This window comes from Lasioglossum baleicum, chromosome 4 (assembly GCF_051020765.1).
Source record: "Lasioglossum baleicum chromosome 4, iyLasBale1, whole genome shotgun sequence".
NCBI lineage: Eukaryota > Metazoa > Arthropoda > Insecta > Hymenoptera > Halictidae > Lasioglossum > Lasioglossum baleicum.
Window position 1 is genome coordinate 16,911,707 of NC_134932.1, and position 19,851 is coordinate 16,931,557.

Sequence of the window (19,851 nt, forward strand, 5' to 3'; positions counted from 1 at the left end):
GCTAAATGGATTAGTTTACTAGATGACATGTAATGAAAATTTTTGAAAAATTCACCTGTGTCAATCGTCCTTCGCAAGGTAAGTATCTCGCTCACAGTGGGACAAGACAGGGTGGCAGACACCCTGCATCATGGTGCGGAGAGTTGGTGGTTAGGAGGAGGTCAGATTGCACTGAGGGTGGAGGGCCCAAGTGTTCTCGAGCGCATGACAACAGTCTATTGTCTCTAGAAGCGCACGTGCTGACCAAATGATTTTGGAGGTAAACGGTACAAAGATACGGTACATCATAGTCAAAGATCGCCCAAGTCCCCGACCATGACAAAGACCACATATTCAGTTAATTTCGTTGCGCTGTGTATTCAATTAAAATGGCTTTTACGAGAGGGTCGAGGGCGGGGATTATGATACGGATCAGCCGCTCAGTGGAGAAAATATTTCTGTTTGCAGAGAGGGAGGTGTGGTATGAGGCTGCGACACGCGCGATCGAAGCGCGAATTCGCGCGTCCGCGGCGAGCTCGAGCGTCAGCGGGACGACGCCACCGGGCGGAGTGGCGCGGGGCATCATTCTCTTCGTCGGCGACGGGATGGGGATGAGCACCCTCACGGCAGCGAGGATCCTCTCGGGTCAACGTCATGGAAACACGGGCGAGGAAGCACAACTCGCCTGGGACAGCTTTCCAGCCGTGGCTCTGGCAAGGGTAAGTCTTCTCTTTCTTTTATCTTCCGTCCCGATCTACCACCCCCTCGAACTTCTCCGACTCCTCCTTGCTTTCCTCATTCTCCCTCGCAGATCACCATCTTCCCCGGCTCCCTCTCCTAACCGATTCGTAACCCCGTTGCTTGGAGAATGCAGGCCACCGCCACATTGGCGTGTTTGGCCCGAAAAACTCGAAAACTACGAGGATCAATCAAATTCTAACCTGATCTTTGCCTAGCCCATCATTTGGCGGATGAACAGTACAGGGTGTCAAGAAAATTATCTGTGAAAACCCCCGTTTGGAGATCACGTTACAGCTCGATCTACACCTCAAAAAAGTTCAGAGCAAAATTGACCGGCTCTTTCAATCGAATCTATTCATCGAGAAGCACAAACTTCTCGAAGAAACCATGGGTCAATCAAGAGAAATATATAAAAGAAAACTTTTTAAAAACCACGCTTATATTAAAATGCACTAAAAAGGAGAAAATAATTTTTTTAGACATTAGTGACTATAAATAAAAGAAGAAGCGCTAAACTATAATATATTGACGTAATTTTATTTATAGTCACTAATGTCTAAATAAATTATTTTCTCCTCTTTAAAATGCATTTTAATATATTTTTTATTTTCTACTTTTTAGTCTTTTTTAAATGGATCGCAAGATATAGTAATGCTGGTATGAAATAGTAAGATAAAGAAGCGCAAGATATGAAAATACGCGAGATAGAATGAGGGGATGACTTCGAGAGACGACGTCTCTTGGTGAAGTCCGAAATTGCCCGAAATGAAACTGAATGAACGGAACACCACACTGACTGAGCTCCTTCGGTGCGAAATGGGTCAGTGGAGTGGTAACGCGTAGTGGAGTAGGGAGCGCCGGCGCGCGGAGTGGGGATCACTGAACGCGATGACGTACTACCGAGTGTCGCGCGGCGAGGTATGACGGTTAATATTAAAATTTTTTTTCTCCTGAACAAAAGTCTTTTTGAAATTTGTTTTTAAATATTGCATTGCCATCCAGTTCTGAGGTTTGTTTAAAGTTTCAAGTCTCTGGTTCATCGGGAAGTGGTTTAAAATTCGATTACAAGATTTGGCGCATACAACAACTACAAACAACGACAACTCGGCAAGCTAATTTAAACGTGGTAAAAATGAACCGTTCTCTTGAAGATCGAAGTTCAAATAACACATAAACTTACTTGATTCGGAATTTCATTGCAACATAACGTAATGTAATAGATCAACAGGATATATATATATACATATATATATATATACACATAGTTTCTTGACACCCTGTACATGGGATCAAGCAGACAATTCTACTCGATCGGCATCACGAAATTATTGCTCTTCATATATTCAACTGCTTCAAATAATAAAATTCTTATGTATAATTTATGAATTCGACTATTCTTGAAAAACTTCGTTTTCAGAAGATTTCGGCGGCGCGTCATTGAATCGGGGGTTTGCTTATTACCTAACCGACTCGATTCCCGGGATCTGTTAGAATACAGGGACTGGTCCGAGGTCGATGCATCAAGAATGCATCGAGCTGCTCTCATTTGTTTTCGTTGCGTTATGACCGGAAGCGGTTCGTTCCACAGAGCACCCACGCGGTTCTGTTTCCCCCGGTATTGTCCGCCGACGGACTTTTCTTCCGCTGCTTCCGAAAGTCTTCGAACTGTGCCAGTCGATCATTATTTTTTAGCCCCTTCAGCGTAAGAAGTTCGTGGAAATGTACGCGATTGGGGAGCGAGCGTTCGTTCGTTCTTTTGGGAGATGAAAAGCTTTTTAGTACGGGGAAACGAAGTGTAAAGCGATGCGTTAGGCGGAAACTTACTTTACGTTCGCTCCGAGCCCGATTGAAAGTTTTGAAATTTTTGGCCGTGCTGTGTTCCGCGAAACTTGGATATTTCGTAGTCCGGTTTTATTATACTTATACTCCTGCCGATTTATTTGCCGGAATTTATTGCCGAATGATATTTTTACTCTGAGGATGCTAGACAGAATACCTCAAGATTTCGTATCTTCAAGAATAATGATGATAAAATATCAGTTGTCCTGTGAATGTACTGTTTTTAATTAAGAAACTCGCGGTTCTCTGGAATATATTTTATTTTTAACACTTTCTTAAATTTTTTGGGTATTTTGAGTGCACTAGGTTGAAGAATGATTTTCACGAAAGGAAAGTATCACGAAATACAACGACTGTAAAACTTATTTGAACTGTAACGTCAATATTCAAGAGAACGGTTCATTTGTGACCCATCGTTCCGTTGAGAAGTTTGTTCCTCCCGATGAGTAGAATACGGTAGAATCATCAAAAAATTTGATCTTGAAAAAGTCGATGAAGGTGACCCAACTTTTTTAACAGATCTTCGCCGATCCTAAGGCGTAAATCACGCTGTAAACGGTTTGTACACATAATTTATTAATACCCCGTACATACAGTGCGAATAACAGCTTGAACACTATACATTTTGTAGTCATTTTGAAGCTATACATATCCGGCCATATCTATATATACGGAATTTATGTGTAGAATGCGATTATTTCCCTAGAGACATTTATTTTTTCAATTTTGATCGATTTATGTTTCGAACTCAATATGGATGCTTTATGCTTGGGTTTATTGTTACATGTAAATGTTAAGAGTAGAGGTTTCGAAATGCAAAGCTTCAGTTCACATTGTGATTTAGTTTGCACAATTCCGTTTTTGTAATGTATTAATATGTTTGATGAATTTTTATTAATTATGCTGATATATTTTTAATCTATGACAATTCAAATAATCCATGAAAGAATATTTGAAATCTTCATTGAATAAAAATTTTACCTACATTTCGTAAACGATCAAAATATTTAATTAAACTGCCCGCAAAAATTGAACAAGATAGAAGGAAAAGGAAAATAAATTTATAAAATAAAATATTATTTTATAAGTAAATTTTAGAGTACAGAAACGTAATCACAATCACCTCTTTATGTTATTTTATTAATCATTTTTTATTTTATTAAGTTATTTATTAATTATTTAAATTATGTATAAAAAGTTAATGATTTTGATTGTATCTTTGAATTTCAACTTTCAAATATACGTTATAAGAGACAAATAAATATGTCTAATAACAAGGTGAAAGTTAAAAATTATTATAATATTAGCCAAGTTATCTTGACGCTTTTAATAAATCGAGTGTCGAAGAAGAATTTCTTATCAGTTCAATTAGCATTTACGTGTCGCTAAAGACAGTGAAGGAAGGCGAGTAATATATCTCTTTAAGAATTATTCATTTCTACACCATTTACTTCAGCAGCCTTTTCGAGCTGCGAATAAATCAAAATACGCATTGCACCATTCCCTGTCGCGGTATTACTAATGGTGCATATTGAACTACAGTCCTTCTTGTTGCTATCGTAAAGTATTACATAGTATCTCATTTATGTATGTTTTACATTCGAAACATTTTCATGAATAGTGAAAATGAGCAGAAGTGACTATCGAATGTTGCATCTATGTTAGACAATCTTCGACATCATTTTGTGCATTTTTATATACGAGTACATCCTATCGATTGTAAATGTAAAAATCTTGAAATTCACACTTTAAGAGTAGTAAATTTAAATTGGGGAGAACTGGAAAAATGATAAATAAAGAAATACATAATAAATCAATTTTTTCAATGGTCGTTTATAACATTTCTGTAGTTCTCAAAGTTTTAATATCAGCTAGATCGGTTTAAAGTTGTATCACAAGCAGAAACGCCATTTTAAAACTTGTCTCCCCACTCCACCTTTCCCTTCTACGACGCCATTCCCCCACGCTTCCGCCAGGGCTTAGTCACGTGACGCGTTGTAGTACATTAGTACGTAGTTCACGTGTCACGATGTCACGTGACTAATCCGGTACTGGCAGAGAGGAGAAAACTATATTCCCCTCAATTTGAGTCAATTCCCCTGATCTGACGACTCTGATCACAAGTCCTTGGATTTATTTTAATATAGAATGTGTTAATTAATTATTAACTTCCCGATTTTATAGGGAAGTTATTTCTAATTTTTCTTCGCATCTCTCTTTCCTAAATTTTATCGACTTCCTCGATAAAAACCTAAATTAGAGGTTGGTGTGTGACTTTAATCATAATAAACAAAAAACTGTGTTCAAGATATTTTACCTGAAAACACGCCAACCACCGTAGGAAGAATTTTTTCGGCCAGAAAGTTCGGTTACACATTGCGGGGCAAGGTGAACTGCGGATTCGGCGTTGGCTCGCTACTTTTTAGTGGTTTAGCAAAATTGCTTTCAGTAAAAACGAAAGGAAATATTAAATTTCACCTCATAATGGATCGTACATCTTAACCTGATTTTGAATGTTTCGTATTTGCTACAGAAAAAACGCGCGAAAATGTCAAAGGTACGAGCAAAACGTTTTAATCCTGCTCTAACAAGGTTCCCGAGATTTAAGCACTCGAGGACTTTCTCTGCTTATACGAATCGTTTCATTTTAATTGCTTTTTGTTGGAAATGTATCGTAGCCTTTGCTAAGTGTTAGAAATATTCAAAATCAATAGTGAAAAGAGGGGGCACCTTCTAAACCGTATTATAGAGTGGTTTTAGCACGACAAACTAAGAAATATGAAAACTGCAGGAATGTGTATAAATCGTCTTCAAATGGTTTTTATTTCATACAACATTCCATGCAAATTTTCAGAAAATTTATTCGATAGGTACCCATATTAGTTCGTTGAGTTTCACTTATTTTATATATTGCCAAAAAATTTGAAATTACACCTGCAATGTGCAATCAAAAACGTTACCCGGTTCATATAAAAATGTATACGGTAGAACCTCGATAGTCACAAAAAAATCGGAAATGTCGTTACCAAAATTCGTGCAATTAATGGCAAATTTAATCAAGCACATGATAATCGTTATTATATTTTTTATGAGATTCAAATCACAAATCTAATTCAACCATTGATCTCTGTTCATTACTAGGTAATCACGTTTACCAAACTATTTTTGTAACTCGTTGTAAATATTTTATCAACATTTATATTTACATTACATGGCACAATTTCATTGGAGTATCCAGTGTATCCTATGTCCGCAGTAAAAGTATTCTAATTAGTCTAATTCATACTATAAAAATTGTTTCGAGTTATACAGTAACTGGGAGTAAAGGGTAAATTATTTTACCTTCTATAAAATCTTATTAATTATTTTGCGGTATACGAACTACACTATTGGAATAATTACGAGGGGTGTTTCGTATGCAGCAAGGAAAACTGATCCCAAAGTTTAATCATTTTTCTATGGTAGTTTCACCTCTGGGTTGAGTGAAGGATCTTCAAACTTCTTGCTGTTCTCGATTGGTCGTTAATTAGTGTAGTGAAGAGGTGCATGCCCGCGCTCTAGATAGGCAGAGAGAGTCCGAGAGAGAGAGAGAGAGAGAGAGAGAGAGAAGAGCGCGTCAACGACCAAACTCATCCCTTTAAGTTATAGGCGAGAGTTTTCAACGTAACCGCGTGTTGCACCAACTTTGTGATCCTGTTAACATATTGTAAATTTTATTCCGACCTGCTACCTTAATTGTTAAAGAATCTATCAGTCTCTACGGAAAGTACCGAGTTTTACTAACTAGGTATACCCCGGCTGTAAACTTTCCCAGCTGGTACTACAAGAATTCTTCTTAAGATAAAATGTAATATTTAAATAATTTATTCAACAAAAGAATCAATTAATCTATTTTCTAGAGACGACTCACGTGCACCTTTTATTTATATTGTAAAATAGATTTATTACCCCCTTATAACCCCCTCTCTGCCAGTATCTGATTAGTCACGTGACATTGTGACACGTGCACTCGGCAGAGACGAAATCCGTCACGTGACCGAGGAGAATAGAATTGTAGAAGGTAGAGTTACCATGGGTTCGTCGACAACTCATTTAACCGACACTGTTTTGATCGACACGATTTGACCGACAATAACTTTCGTCGACACTATGTTTTCCTCGACATTGTGAAATGGTCGACAAATAATTTGACCGACACTATGTTTTCGTCGACGTATTAGAAAAATACTACAGAGCCGAGAAATGTACAGTAATATGGATCTTTTAAAGGTTTTAGCACAAAATATATCGCTTTGATTTCATTACTTGACATTTATGTAATTATTATAAAATTTTGGCATGTAATTTCTACCAAGTTTTTCAAAATTTTACCTGCACGTCATTCAGTAAATCAATACTTCTAATTGTGGAAAAGAAGATCGTGTGGTCCAATTTGAAATATTTAGTAACTGTACAATCTGGTACAGAAGCTTTCCCTAGGTATAGATATAATATAGGTCCACCCCACGGCGGGGAATCCGAAGCCATAAGGATGATAAGCCCTCCGCAGCGTCACCAAACCGGAATATCGGCTCACCATTCGGTTCCGAGCAGAGAATGCCCCGTTTACATCGACACGATAATAAGCACGCTAGGGAAAGTACTGTCGAAACCTCTCGAGATTCCCGAAGCAACTTTGTCGGAGAATTTCCCGCGGAATCCCGCGTATACCAACGTGAATGGAGGTAACCGACGAAAAAAAGCCGCGGCGAAGAGAGGGGGGAGAACTGAACGCGGCGGCGGCGGCGGCTAGCCCCAAGAAAAGTGAAAAGTGCAGTCGGGGTAACGAAGGGTATCGGCCTTGGGGGACGACGGGGGGAGACGACTAAACGAGCACTTCTTTGCATTACGCGTGACGCGATGGAACGAGCGAATTAAATGAGGCCGGTTCACGCATCGTTTTCCATCAAATTTCACGGAATCCGTCGCCAGTCGTTTCTAATTAGTTCTTGGTGCCACGCGACGGACTCAATCCTCGCGCGTCGTTGAGTGACTGGTGCGCTCGGTGAAGGCGGAGTCTCTTAATGAATGGTATAACGAGGGTGTCGCGAATATTACTCGAAACATCCAGCCGCGAAATCTTCTGCTGCCGATGGTGTACACAGTGTGAGAAAAGTCATTCGTTCTCGAGGTGACTGTACACCTTTATCTCGATGACCATTTTTGAAAGAATTATCGGCACAAGTTCATCAAGTGTTGCAGAATTTGACTGTATGGAGATTATACGTACATATGTATCTATTCGTTGTATTACTTTTGCATTCGTCAAACTTAAACTGAAGTTTTCGCCTTCAAGGTCACTTCAAGGTCACGGTTTGTAGGTCATCGAACTTATCTCGACGCCGACTACCACACCGCGCTGTAAAAACACGTGTTAATAGGAAAAAAAATGCGATGACCTTGAGGAAACCATTAAAATAACCTTCACAGGATTTTTTATCACCATCAGATGCACGCCTTGAGTCATGTACATGTACAATACATGAGCATTCAATTTACTAACCATTTATTTAAGGATAATTTGAGGATAAACACCCTCAACTGTATTATCTTCTTTCTCCGTTGTTGATTAAGTTAATTAATTACCTCCTGCATTTCATATATTTTTTTTATAGAATTATTTTAGGGATGGGTGTGCTAAATTTCATAGCTGAAAAATGAGATAATCATTCTCGCGCATACAGCTTAGTAACCTCTTTTCGATGTAACCGGTACGGAACTTTCTCGACATCAGGGAATTCCGTGCGGTTTACGCGCGCCGACGCGAGTTTTGAGAGCCGGACCTGGATCTAGTTGAGGTTAATTCGAGCACGCGGCTGGCCCTCGGTTAGTTCGATGCGGAATTAATTATAATGACTGCAAGGAGCCCGGAACTATTTCGATATTTGTCCGGAACAACAATGAGCCCGGACGGGTTGTTTGTAAACGGCCGGCCGCAGGGGAGTCGCTCGATTTTGAATTGTTCGGTAGATTACACGAGCAAGCAACAAATTCCGCGGGTAGACGTAATCTGGCCGCCATCTCCCTGACGTCGTTACTCGTCGACGTCGTCGTCGTGAACGGCTAGAACGCAATTACAGCCGGACGTTCCGCTCGGTTGAAGTTCGAAGGGTACGACAAAACGGGACAAATCAATTCAGGACAGTAATTAAGAATAGCATTGCGAGTATCCTTTGTGCGTATTGTCCTGAAAGTCATCGGCCCTTTATAGTTTTTCGTTAATTGCGCGTGCTCGCTTCCCCGTGAGGCCGACCCGAGGCTTTCCGTCGCGGAATAACATCCGTGATGGAAGCAATAAAATTGTAATCACGGACGTCTCTCTCAGACAGTAATACGATTCTTGCATTACTCGAGGAAATTACAGCGAAACCGAGCATTACGTAATCGCGATATGAAACCGCAATTGCACAAAGAATATTCTTTATTTATTGTATGATTCAGGTGCGTGCTTCACACTAATATTTATATCTGAAAATATTCAAATGACACGTGCAAAATATTGTATGATCAATACACAAGTAGAAAAACCCAGCGATGGTCAGACACTGTCTATATGAAGTGTATGTTTGAGTAGTAAATTAATTAAAGTCTTCTTTATAAACATTTAATACAATCATCCAGGTCCTGTTTATGTTTTTTACTCAATGGATAATTAGAAAATAATACTAACTATACTTATTTGCAAAATACTTTCAGTAACTGCGTCTTTTTATTGTAAGTAGAACGGTCTACGTATTTAACGGGTAGACTCCTTTTTCCAGGATTGTAAGGGTGCGGGATTCGCGTTCTCATTTCTCGATAATACAAAAATGGGGATTTTCAGTAGCCAAAAACGCTAGATAAAAGATCAATCTCTCCCTCAAAAGTCCTGTTTTCATAGCTACATGCTGCCGAATAATGCAAATTACGCCTCGTAAACGAAAAACTAGGACTTTTGAGGCAGATAGCACCCTAGATCGATCTTTTATCTAGCGTTTTGGATTACTGAAAAACCCCGTGTTTGTATTATCGAGTAATGAGAAGTCTACTCACTTAACACTTATATTCTTTACTTGTTACGTCTCGTACTATGAGGAATGTTCGTTCGAAGTAGAAATAGCCAATAACGGTCGGACACTGTACACATAAAATCTACGTTTGAACAATAATTTAATAGAATTCTTTACAAGCATTGGATGCAAATATCAAGTTGCTTATTAAGTCTTATTAAATCTTGCCACATATAATTATTTGGAAACGAGTTTTCATTAATTAAATAAAACTACATCGTATCAATTTTGCTTCTAGCAAGTAGAATGGTCTCTATTCCCAACAGCAACCTTTTTCAGATATTAGAAACTAGTGAAACGGTACGCAGAAAGAATTACACTGTGATCAATGTTCGTTCGAAGTAGAAATAGCCGGTGACAGTCAGACACGGTACAAATAACGTTCTCAATAAATTTTCGGATTTGACTCTTTCACAATCGGATTTGTACGAGAAAAAATGTTTCTGTACACTTTCGATTTTTTTTCACGTGCAGTCGGTTTATGTCATCACTTATATATCTTTCTAACTGTGCAAGTTCATTGACACATTTGTTCAAACGAGAAGATAAATATTTTTCAGCTGTACTGTATGTGCACGCTGCTATTGCCATAGAAAATATATAGTTACTTTCAGCTTCAGAAATGTATTGGTGCTACTGCGACTTTCAACCGGGAAAATACCGTGTAAGAACTTCAGCAACCATCTTCTGTCCACTAGAAACCAACAAGAGGCACCATTAGTAAAGTCTACACACTGATTCTCAAAAATCATAAAGCTGTAACAATTTTTACCAAAAACTATACATACAACTAATTAAAAAATATTATCTTCGAAAATCTGTGACCCACAACTAATAAATAAACAACAAACCGTGTATAAATTCTATTATTTAATTAAACAAGAAACATTTATCCAAGACCTGTGTTATTTTTATTAGACATAAAATATGCAAAATCCCGTTTTTGTAAACATTTAAAATGGTTTCCGTCTTCTACCCTAGACTGTACGTGCAGCTACGGTAAATTTAATCAACGTAGATTGCACAGAACAAATACGTATAATCGGGAAGTCGCTCGCTAGGGTTTCATCTACGAAGGAGTAAACAAATTCAAAACCAACAAGTTTAGAGTTACTTGATACTATCTAGTCTACACAGGATATACTAGACGCAATCTGGATGATCAAGATGTCATCTGGTACTGTTTAAACAGAGCTGCGATACAATTCAGCCAAGGCATTGTTGTTCGACACTGCGTAGTTCGTCGAAGACACTGGAGGAGCCAATACCGTTCGTTCTAGCCAACACGGGACTTTCCATGCGCAATCTACACAGTCGACCTGGCACTTGAGCTGATCGCAGGGTTTTCCGATTTTTTCGAGAATTTCAAAGGGTCACCTTCAAATTTCATGGATACCTAAAATTCATGTGGTCCACAATGAGTCCGAGGTCTTCGATGCTCTTGGGAAGTTCCGAACTTGTGAAATCCTTGAAATCCCTGATACCAACTAGACCTCTTAGATACTCGAAACCTCTGAAGTCGAGATCCATATGACTCACCGAGACCCCACATGTGTCATACTATTAGTTCTCGGTTCAGCTAAGGTATCGCATCCTTACCGAAAGTACACAATGGCAGGATGGAACTATGCATTGTCATCGTCAGGCATTACTTAACTTACAAGGAGAGATCATTGTGGTGCGATCGTGGATGTTAATTAAACTTTTTCTGGCGAATCTAGAGCAAAAGAAGAAGACCCATGTCCGAGCGTTTTTGATAATACTCATAATTCATAAAGATAATAAACATTTAATTTTATGGTATCCAGAAAATATCTGGATATACCTTTATTTCTTAATTTTTCCGGGCTTTATCTGATTTCAGTATTCTTGGTACGCAACTATGTGCACTAGGGTGGACCTTAGCTATACCTGGTGAAATTTTTTTGCGAGATTTTTTTCACGCCCCCCTCTATCAAATTGTTTTCTTACCCAATGGTACGACTTTAAGAGGGAGGAAGCGTGAAAAAAATCTCGAAAAAAAAAATTTCACCAGGTATAGCAGAGGTCCACCTTTGAACACATAACCTCTACTACCCTCGCTACCATAGCTGTTGCGATATGATTAAGAAATGAAGTATATCAATAAATTTTCTGTGAATATCGTATAAAATTAAGTGTTCATTATCTTGATAAATAATGAGTATTATCTAAATCGCACGGACTGGGTCAGTTTATTTGTGCTCTAGATTCACCAAAAAAAGTTTAATTAAAACCAGTTCAGATTATCAGCTGAAAGTCAGATAATTGATGCAAACAGTGCCCTATTGCTGATATGTGTAACGTACGTCATGTTATAATACTTGATCACTAAACAAACGCTCGAACAATTTTAGCGATTTTTGATAAAATATTTCCCGTTAATTCTTCATTTATCCATTCTATCAGAAATTTTTCGTTCACTGTTGCAGTTAAAATAATAAAATAAAACCCACCGAAACGTTCACTAAATTAATAAGTTCACAAAATGGCCTCGACAGTATTATCGAGACACGTGTCTCACACGTCATACATCTATTAAAACAACTGGTTTCGTCTGGTCAAACATTCAACCATTAAATCATCCCACGAAAATTCTTGCTCGACATCACAGACAATTTACAATAAAAATTTAGTGCGAGCGTGGCGCTTGCTGAATTTCAGACGCATTAAGTACCCCGCTCCGAATTCATATTCCCGCTCGCGCGACATTTATTTCATGTCGCGTAATCCAATTTGCATCTGTTTCTCTTTACGCGTATCCACTTTTCGCGTTCCGTTCGGAACGCGCGCATCGAATTTCCGCGGGGTCGCTAGAGCTCGGCTCGAAACTTTCGAACAAACTCAATCGGGATTTTCGTGTATCGTTTCTGCGTCGGTTAAAGACACGCTTATTATTCGGACGCAGTAATCGAGCTTCCCACGCATGGATGAAATCCGGCGGAATGGTACACGCGTTTCGCCTTTCGCAGCGGCAGCTTAGAAAATTTACATAAAGATATACAGACGTAATTGGGGCACCTCTAATACCCCTGTGCACGTTTAATTAGCGAAATGCTGGCCCCGCTCGCCGACAACATGAAACTATTCTGAAGGGAATCGAGGAGTCGCCGAAAAAATCACGGGACACGGAGATATACCAAGTGTCCCAAAAATGTTGTAGTACTTGGAAGACGTGATTGCTGAGGCTATTTGAAGTAACTTTCTACTTTAAGAAAATGTTCTCCGAGGCTTTGTTAACCCCTCGCCGTATTTTAACGAGTCAGACTCTTGATGAAGATTTTAACGCTTTTCTTTTTAATAAAGAAAATTTACTAATGAAAATGTTAAATATTCACGAAAAATAGGGACCAATCAGAGCGCGGCTACAGTGGACCGGGTCGCCCAAGGTGAACGTTACGCTCAGCGCGACCACTGTCGGGCCGGAATCCGCTGCACCCACCCTTTGATCGGTTCGTGTTTTTCAATAATAAGTTCTTTAGAGGGTAGACTCTCGTTTAGAGAATTGCAAGTGTGTGGGATGCGCCTTCTCATTTCCCGATAGTGCAAAGATGGGATTTTTCAGTAGTTAAAAGCGGTCGATAAAATATTAATCTAGGCAGCAATCGCCTCGAAAAGTCCTATTATAGGCGTAATTTGCATTATTCGGAAGCATAAAGCTCCGCATGTAGCTATTTTCATAAAGCTGCGACAGTTACGTGCTGCCGAATAATGCAAATTACACCTCGTAAACGTAAAAATAGAATTTTTGAGGGCGATTGCGGCCTAAATTGATCTTTTATTTAGCGCTTTTGATTACTGAAAAATCCCATCTTTGCATTATCGAGAAATGAGAAGGCGCATCCCGCACTCTTGCAACCAAGAAACGCGTCTACCCCCTTAACGAAGTCGCGGAGAACATTTTCGTAACGGAACAAGTTACTACAAATGAACTCGGGATTTGCCTGTTTCAAGAAAGTACGACATTTTTGGGATACCCTGTATGTTCCCATATAATATGTGATCATTCCTTTCATCCTCATACTCTCGTGTTTTACGAGTGGAATTCTTCTTCTACTCGTCCTCTTTTCCTAATCCTTAGGGCCTTCGGCCATTCTTCCTAGATCAGCAGTTCTGAGACGTTCGCTCTGAAAAAGGCTCTTCCACTGCGAACGCTATGCCGATGGTGGATCGATCAAGCCGGTGATCGATGTATCTTTTTTCTTGTCGCTGACAAAATTGCAGTTTTATAGCGGTACTTGACGCGGTATTGAACCTGCTATTACGTCTCTGTTACACGTACTGTGCTCAGATCGCGTACGTGTACCATCACAACGTGAAGCTGGACGGTTAGAATAATTGTGGATGAATATAAAACGATCTCTACGTTTCCAGTTTTGCAAGACCATAACGTTGACCTAATAACGGTTCCGGAACTTTTTAATAAGCAACAGTCGTTGAAATTGTGATATTCGAACGCTCTTTGCAATGAATGAATAATTTCTTAAAAATTTAATCAAACTATTTTTTTTAAGAAGTTAGAATTAGTTTACTACATGACGCGTAAGAGAATTGTTAAAAAAATTGCAGTTTGTCGGAATCGTGGAATAACCTAACCCACTTAGATAAAAAGGTTGTTAAAAGCAACTAATATCAACAACTTTTTTATCTGGGCCTACACTGAAAATGTGGCGCCGAAGAGAATTCTGTTTTTAATTTACTTATCGGTAAATGTATTCCTTCCTTGTTAAAATTTTCGCAAACTTAAAATTTCTATGCGTTCAACGCGCAGACCACTCTCTAAGCTAATATTTGTGTAGCGAGTCTAAGTTAACCTTGAACGAAGTTCCTGCACAGTTTTCAGTTTTCTGCAGCATTGTTATATAATTCGTGTACAGATTAATAAAAAATTGTCACATGTCAATAAGTGGTATCTTATAAACTGAAAATGTTTTATAATTATAACATAAAAGAATTGCTGAAATATTAAATAGTACAAACAGTGATTTTCTTCAGGATCACTTACACTGCAAAATCTTGTAGAAATATTGAAACAAGTTACATATTCATATACTTCCGTCAAACAACTGGGAGCCATATTTTTATCGATTTATAATTTTTTGTAACGAGATATAAATATAATCTCATCGATAGTTAGCTGTAAAAATTGAACAAAAAATTGAACCCTTTGAGAACGAATGTCGACATAAATCTAATTCTCGAAGTAGCAAACATATGATTTAATTACCTACATAACGAAAGATTATTACATACTGTTTCATTATTCAAAATTTTTATACATGATATCGTTACCTGGAAAAATTCTTAGTAAGGTGGAGTGGGATAAGTCCGTCTACGGGGCAAGTCCGTTAATTGGTTATTTTTATTATAATATGAACGAAATTTCTCCAGCTTATATTTATTAATGTAGTATAAGTTAGTATGAACTATTCGGCATAGATGTGGTCCAAGAATAAAGGTGTTTTCCTTCCTTTTATTTTAGGTAAGTACAACAAAAAAATGGATATAGTTAGTTATGTATTTTTTAAAATTCATTGAGAAAACCACTAAGATGCTCTTGCCCCGTAAATATTACTACACGGGGCACGTCCGTACTATCACGGTGGGGTAAGTGCGTACTGTGTGGGTTAACCTGGGTTCGTCGACGACTCATTACACCGACACTGTTTTCATCGATACGATTTAATTAATTAACTTTCGTCGACACTATGTTTTCATCGACATGATCAAATCATCTATAAATGTCTTCATCGACATGATTTGACCGACACTATGTTTTCATGGACACATGTGTTCCCTGTCATATTTCAGCATAAAAGTTTGTTTAAAAATGGATAACTATAAAACTAAACAATATAATTTAGTGCATTAAATAGCATTTTATAGCAGGCTTGTTAATCATACTTTTCTTGCCCCGTAGCACTTGAAACAAGGTTTGATAGCATTTTTAACTCTCAGAGACGCTTCTGCCCCATTTTCGGGGAAAGTGCATAGTAGTTGACACTTTGTACAATATCCTATCAAAATGATAATTTTCATGCAAAATTAGAATCCTACATAATACTAATTCATCAGTAATAACTATGGCAAGAGTTTGATACCAAGAACGTTAAGTTTTTACGTACCAGACCGAAAATATATCAGTTCAAAGTCTAACTTTGCAAAAACTAGGGCGAACTTACCCCACTCCACCTTATCACAAAAAATTCTCGCCCCAAAGGGTTGATATTAAATTTTACAGTTCATCAATATTATGCTTCGTGAGTTCTACAACATTCTTCCCTGGGGGGGGGGGGGGAGGTGCCTTTTCTTTTTACTTTATTTCACACTTCTAGCTTTTCTACCCGCGTGGACTTTATTTGCTTCCCTTGTCGTTGTAGTTCGAAAACGAACAGAATCAGGAAAAGTTTCCGCGCGGTCCTTTAGGACTTTTAGGACTTCAATATTGTCTAGGAACTTGCTTATTAGGTCGTTGAAAATAACATAGGCGATCGTCTGCGAACAATATACCTACATAGAACGGAAAACAGGTTTAACTCTGATCGTATTTGCTGCTGCAAGAAATTTTTAGAAACTAGAATTACTTCCGAAACGCAAATAACAAGCTGCATAGATATAAACTCTATTAAGTGCTTTTATGTTTTCATATTTTTCATTAGGGAAACTATTTTTTACATTCTATATTAGTTTGTAAAACGTGTTTTATGTTGCACATAATTGTTCCGAGTTCCTATGATCAGCTGGCTAGTTATTTATTTATAATCATACCTTGTAGTATATTTCGAAATGCATTATGTTAATTAAAAAGACAAAATTACGTGTTCATTCAACAAACGATCAATTACTTTTTGATTTTTCAAAATCAATATTTACAAAAAGAGTACGAAAAATACTGTCTTAATCTAATATGATCTGTTCAAGACATCAAATTGTTTTAATCTGATTGTTGAGTATTCACCTTAATCAATGCGTGTTTAGCTATGAGCTACGTTTAATATAAATGTTGCGATGGCGTAGGCTATGGATGTTACTCGTGTTATGTTTCGTTCTTCTTATTCTGTAATGTATGCGTTGTAGTTCAGATCGCTTCGATACATGGTTCGATTATGTTGTATTTTTAATATAATTACATTTAGTTAATACATTATGTATTCTTCAATTTATATGAATATAAAACTGACACTAATAATTCCCAAATTCCTAATAATAATAATCCCCTTCTCCCTTCTCGGTGAACATTGTTTAAAACTGAAATTCGTATAATTCATATAATGACTTTAGTTTCCAGGTTTTCACCGTTCCTCGTTAATTCACGGCGATAGAAAATGGAAAATAAAGGGGGCGCGATGGATTTTAAAAGTTCGAGAATGTTCCGAGTTATCCTACGAACAGAAAGTGAACTACGCTTATTAGTGGACGTAAGCTATCTGTTCATGCCTCAGACGAGCTACTCTTCCTCTTCCGCACTCTTTTTCCGTCTTTCCCCTACACCTATTCGTTCTGCTTAAACTTTCCGGGGAAGTCCTCCGGGGTTTCGAGCACTTCCCGGAGCTGACCAGAGCTCGTCTTATTGTCGTATGGATGTAATTCTTTCTTGCTACGCGAAGTCGACGTGAACTCGATCATGTAGGAATAGATTCTTCGAGACCCACTTCATTCGTGATTTACGCGTTACTCGCTGCAGTGCTTCAGTTTCTTTCTGATCTTTACGCTTTTATAATATCAGTTACATGTCTCTGAATAAATTAAACACTCCACTCTACATATACCTTTTGTTTTAAGAAAAGTATACAGTAAAACATTATTGTTTTGAATTGTTTTTGTACGAAACTTTTACCAACACTTTTGTCACATCTTTCTGATTAAAACGAGTACAAACACGATACAATTCGAATCCTATTTGATGGTACAATTGTCGATTTAGTAGAATCTCGAGTATCCGAACCGATGATATGTTCTTGTCGCAAAATTACAAAACTAAGCAAATTGAAATGACTCATTAATACTTTACAGATTGTATACAAAATATAAAGAGTAACACGTTCAACGAGTGGAATATTTTCTGTTCGAATAATCGAGGTGTCGTGTTTGGTGTTGTTCCAATTAGAAAAATGTCACAAATTCATTCGTACAAGTTTCATAAAGAAGTTTATAAAGAACACAAACATTCATAAAGAAATAACTAAGAACAAGAAAGTTTTGTCACTGGATTAGTCAGTGAAGCCAGATCAGGGAAATTGACTCGAATTTGTTCACTCATTATCCTTTTCTACGTTCGACCCTGACGATAGGAGATCAAGAAAAAGTGTCCGTCATATAAGTGACATTTTAGTTCCACATACATCGAGACATTGCTGCACTCGCGCGCCTGACTTTCTTCGTTAGTTGATTCAACTAAATATTAGGTTGGCAACTAAATTCACGAGCTTTTGTTTCGTAATTCTTTTATTGTATCATTACGACCTCATTCTGTGACCATTCCTTTTGAACTGTATATCATTGGAAAGCTTTGAACTTTGCGATTAATTTGATATAAAAGTGCTCAAAAAGTATATATAAATATATATATTGTTTGGGAAAATGTGGAGGTCGCGAACTTAGTTGGAACCTAATACGTTTTGGTAGTAGCAGTATCATTTAACTGAAGAAAGCGCGAAGTTCACACACAGGGTGTTCATTGGAAGGAAATGCATATTGCCAGAGATTTGCATTTTAAAGTGTACATTCTGACAAGAAAATTCGACTGCTCATAGTTCGTACATCAAAGTTGAGGCAGTGAAGTTGGCAACACGGAACTTCCTTTCGCGTGTCATCGTCGTCGTCGTCTACGAGAACAGATTTACGTTCTGAAATTCCTCCGAAAGCTGCAACCGTCAGCGAAAGCTCGATGCTCTTGCTCCTCGAAACGTGTCCAAATAAAAGTCGGTGTTTGACGAACGTGGAAATCCCGGAATTTGCGTTAACGCCTCTCATTAAATCCCGCGTCAACGCAGCAACGGTGCATGATCCGTTACAAAATGATTTATAACGCGATAGCTGGGGAAATTATTACAACTTGACACACTTTTACAATGTCGAGTACGGCAATTACATCCTCTCATCGTTCATTTTTCATCTTAGAAATAACGATTATAGATGGTGTCTCATTAAACGGGACTAGACATGTTTTTCGCATGGTTCACGCCGGAAGACGGTATTACGAGAAAAATTATGTATCACGTCATACATTTTGGTGACCTTGACAACATATAAAATCGGGGAGGAGGACCCTTTTCTACCAGTGTATCGAAATCGGTTTTATTCGAAGAGACCAAACTTAGATGTGTGATAAGTAGACAGCGGATTTTATGCATTTATGACAAATATGTATTAGTTGCAGCTTATGAACATTATTAAAGAATGAAATAAATTTTTACTTGGCCCTTATTTGTTGCAGTTGATGCAAACAATTTTATTTTGTGTAAAGTTCTGAAGTCTAGCGATAAGCGTTGCTTTTTGATTTGGTTTATTCTATAATTTGACATAGTTGAATTCGTTAAAATATTACTATTTTAGCCAATGTCAGATTGCCAATTCACCAGGAAATCAATTTTTAATTTGAAATCACAGATAACAAAATTATTTTTCATACACATATTTTTATTTCTAAAGCATGATTGTCTCGCTAAACTATCGTTTTCTTTTTGTATAAGAATTCGAAAATTTATTTTCACTTAAAACGGATATTTTACCCCCACCACTCATCGTAAAAGGCATTGGTTGAAACTAATAATGTATTCGCATATATTGCACGCAGAAGGCAGTTCATTAACGTTGAAAGCAAATACAACGGCAACAGTTGCTTCTGCACAAATATAATATTAATACGTCGGGAATGGATCCGAGAAATCATTCTGCGCGTCGCATCGCGTCGTATTCATATTAACATTGGCAATATGTGAGGAAAGGAAAGGGCCAACATGAAAAAACAAAAGGAATGGACCAACATGAAAAAATAAAAGGAATGGACCAACATGAAAAAATAAAAGGAATGGACCAACATGAAAAAATAAAAGGAATGGACCAACATGAAAAAATAAAAGGAATGGACCAACATGAATTTTAAATTCCGAAAAATCATATTATTTATACTGTTTCTCGTGACTAAATGAGAACACAGCTATGAAACACGCAGTGCCTATCTCAT

General features: G+C 37.8%; 1 protein-coding gene across 1 annotated transcript in view; it reads left to right on the plus strand.

Moving 5' to 3' along the window:
* The window catches only part of LOC143208146 (alkaline phosphatase), a 491,340-nt gene that overhangs the window by 80,156 nt on the left and 391,333 nt on the right, over nucleotides 1–19,851 (plus strand). The window contains exon 2 of the mRNA XM_076422280.1: nucleotides 448–698. Coding sequence (XP_076278395.1) covers nucleotides 448–698 — 251 coding nt within the window. The remainder of the gene's footprint in view (nucleotides 1–447; nucleotides 699–19,851) is intronic.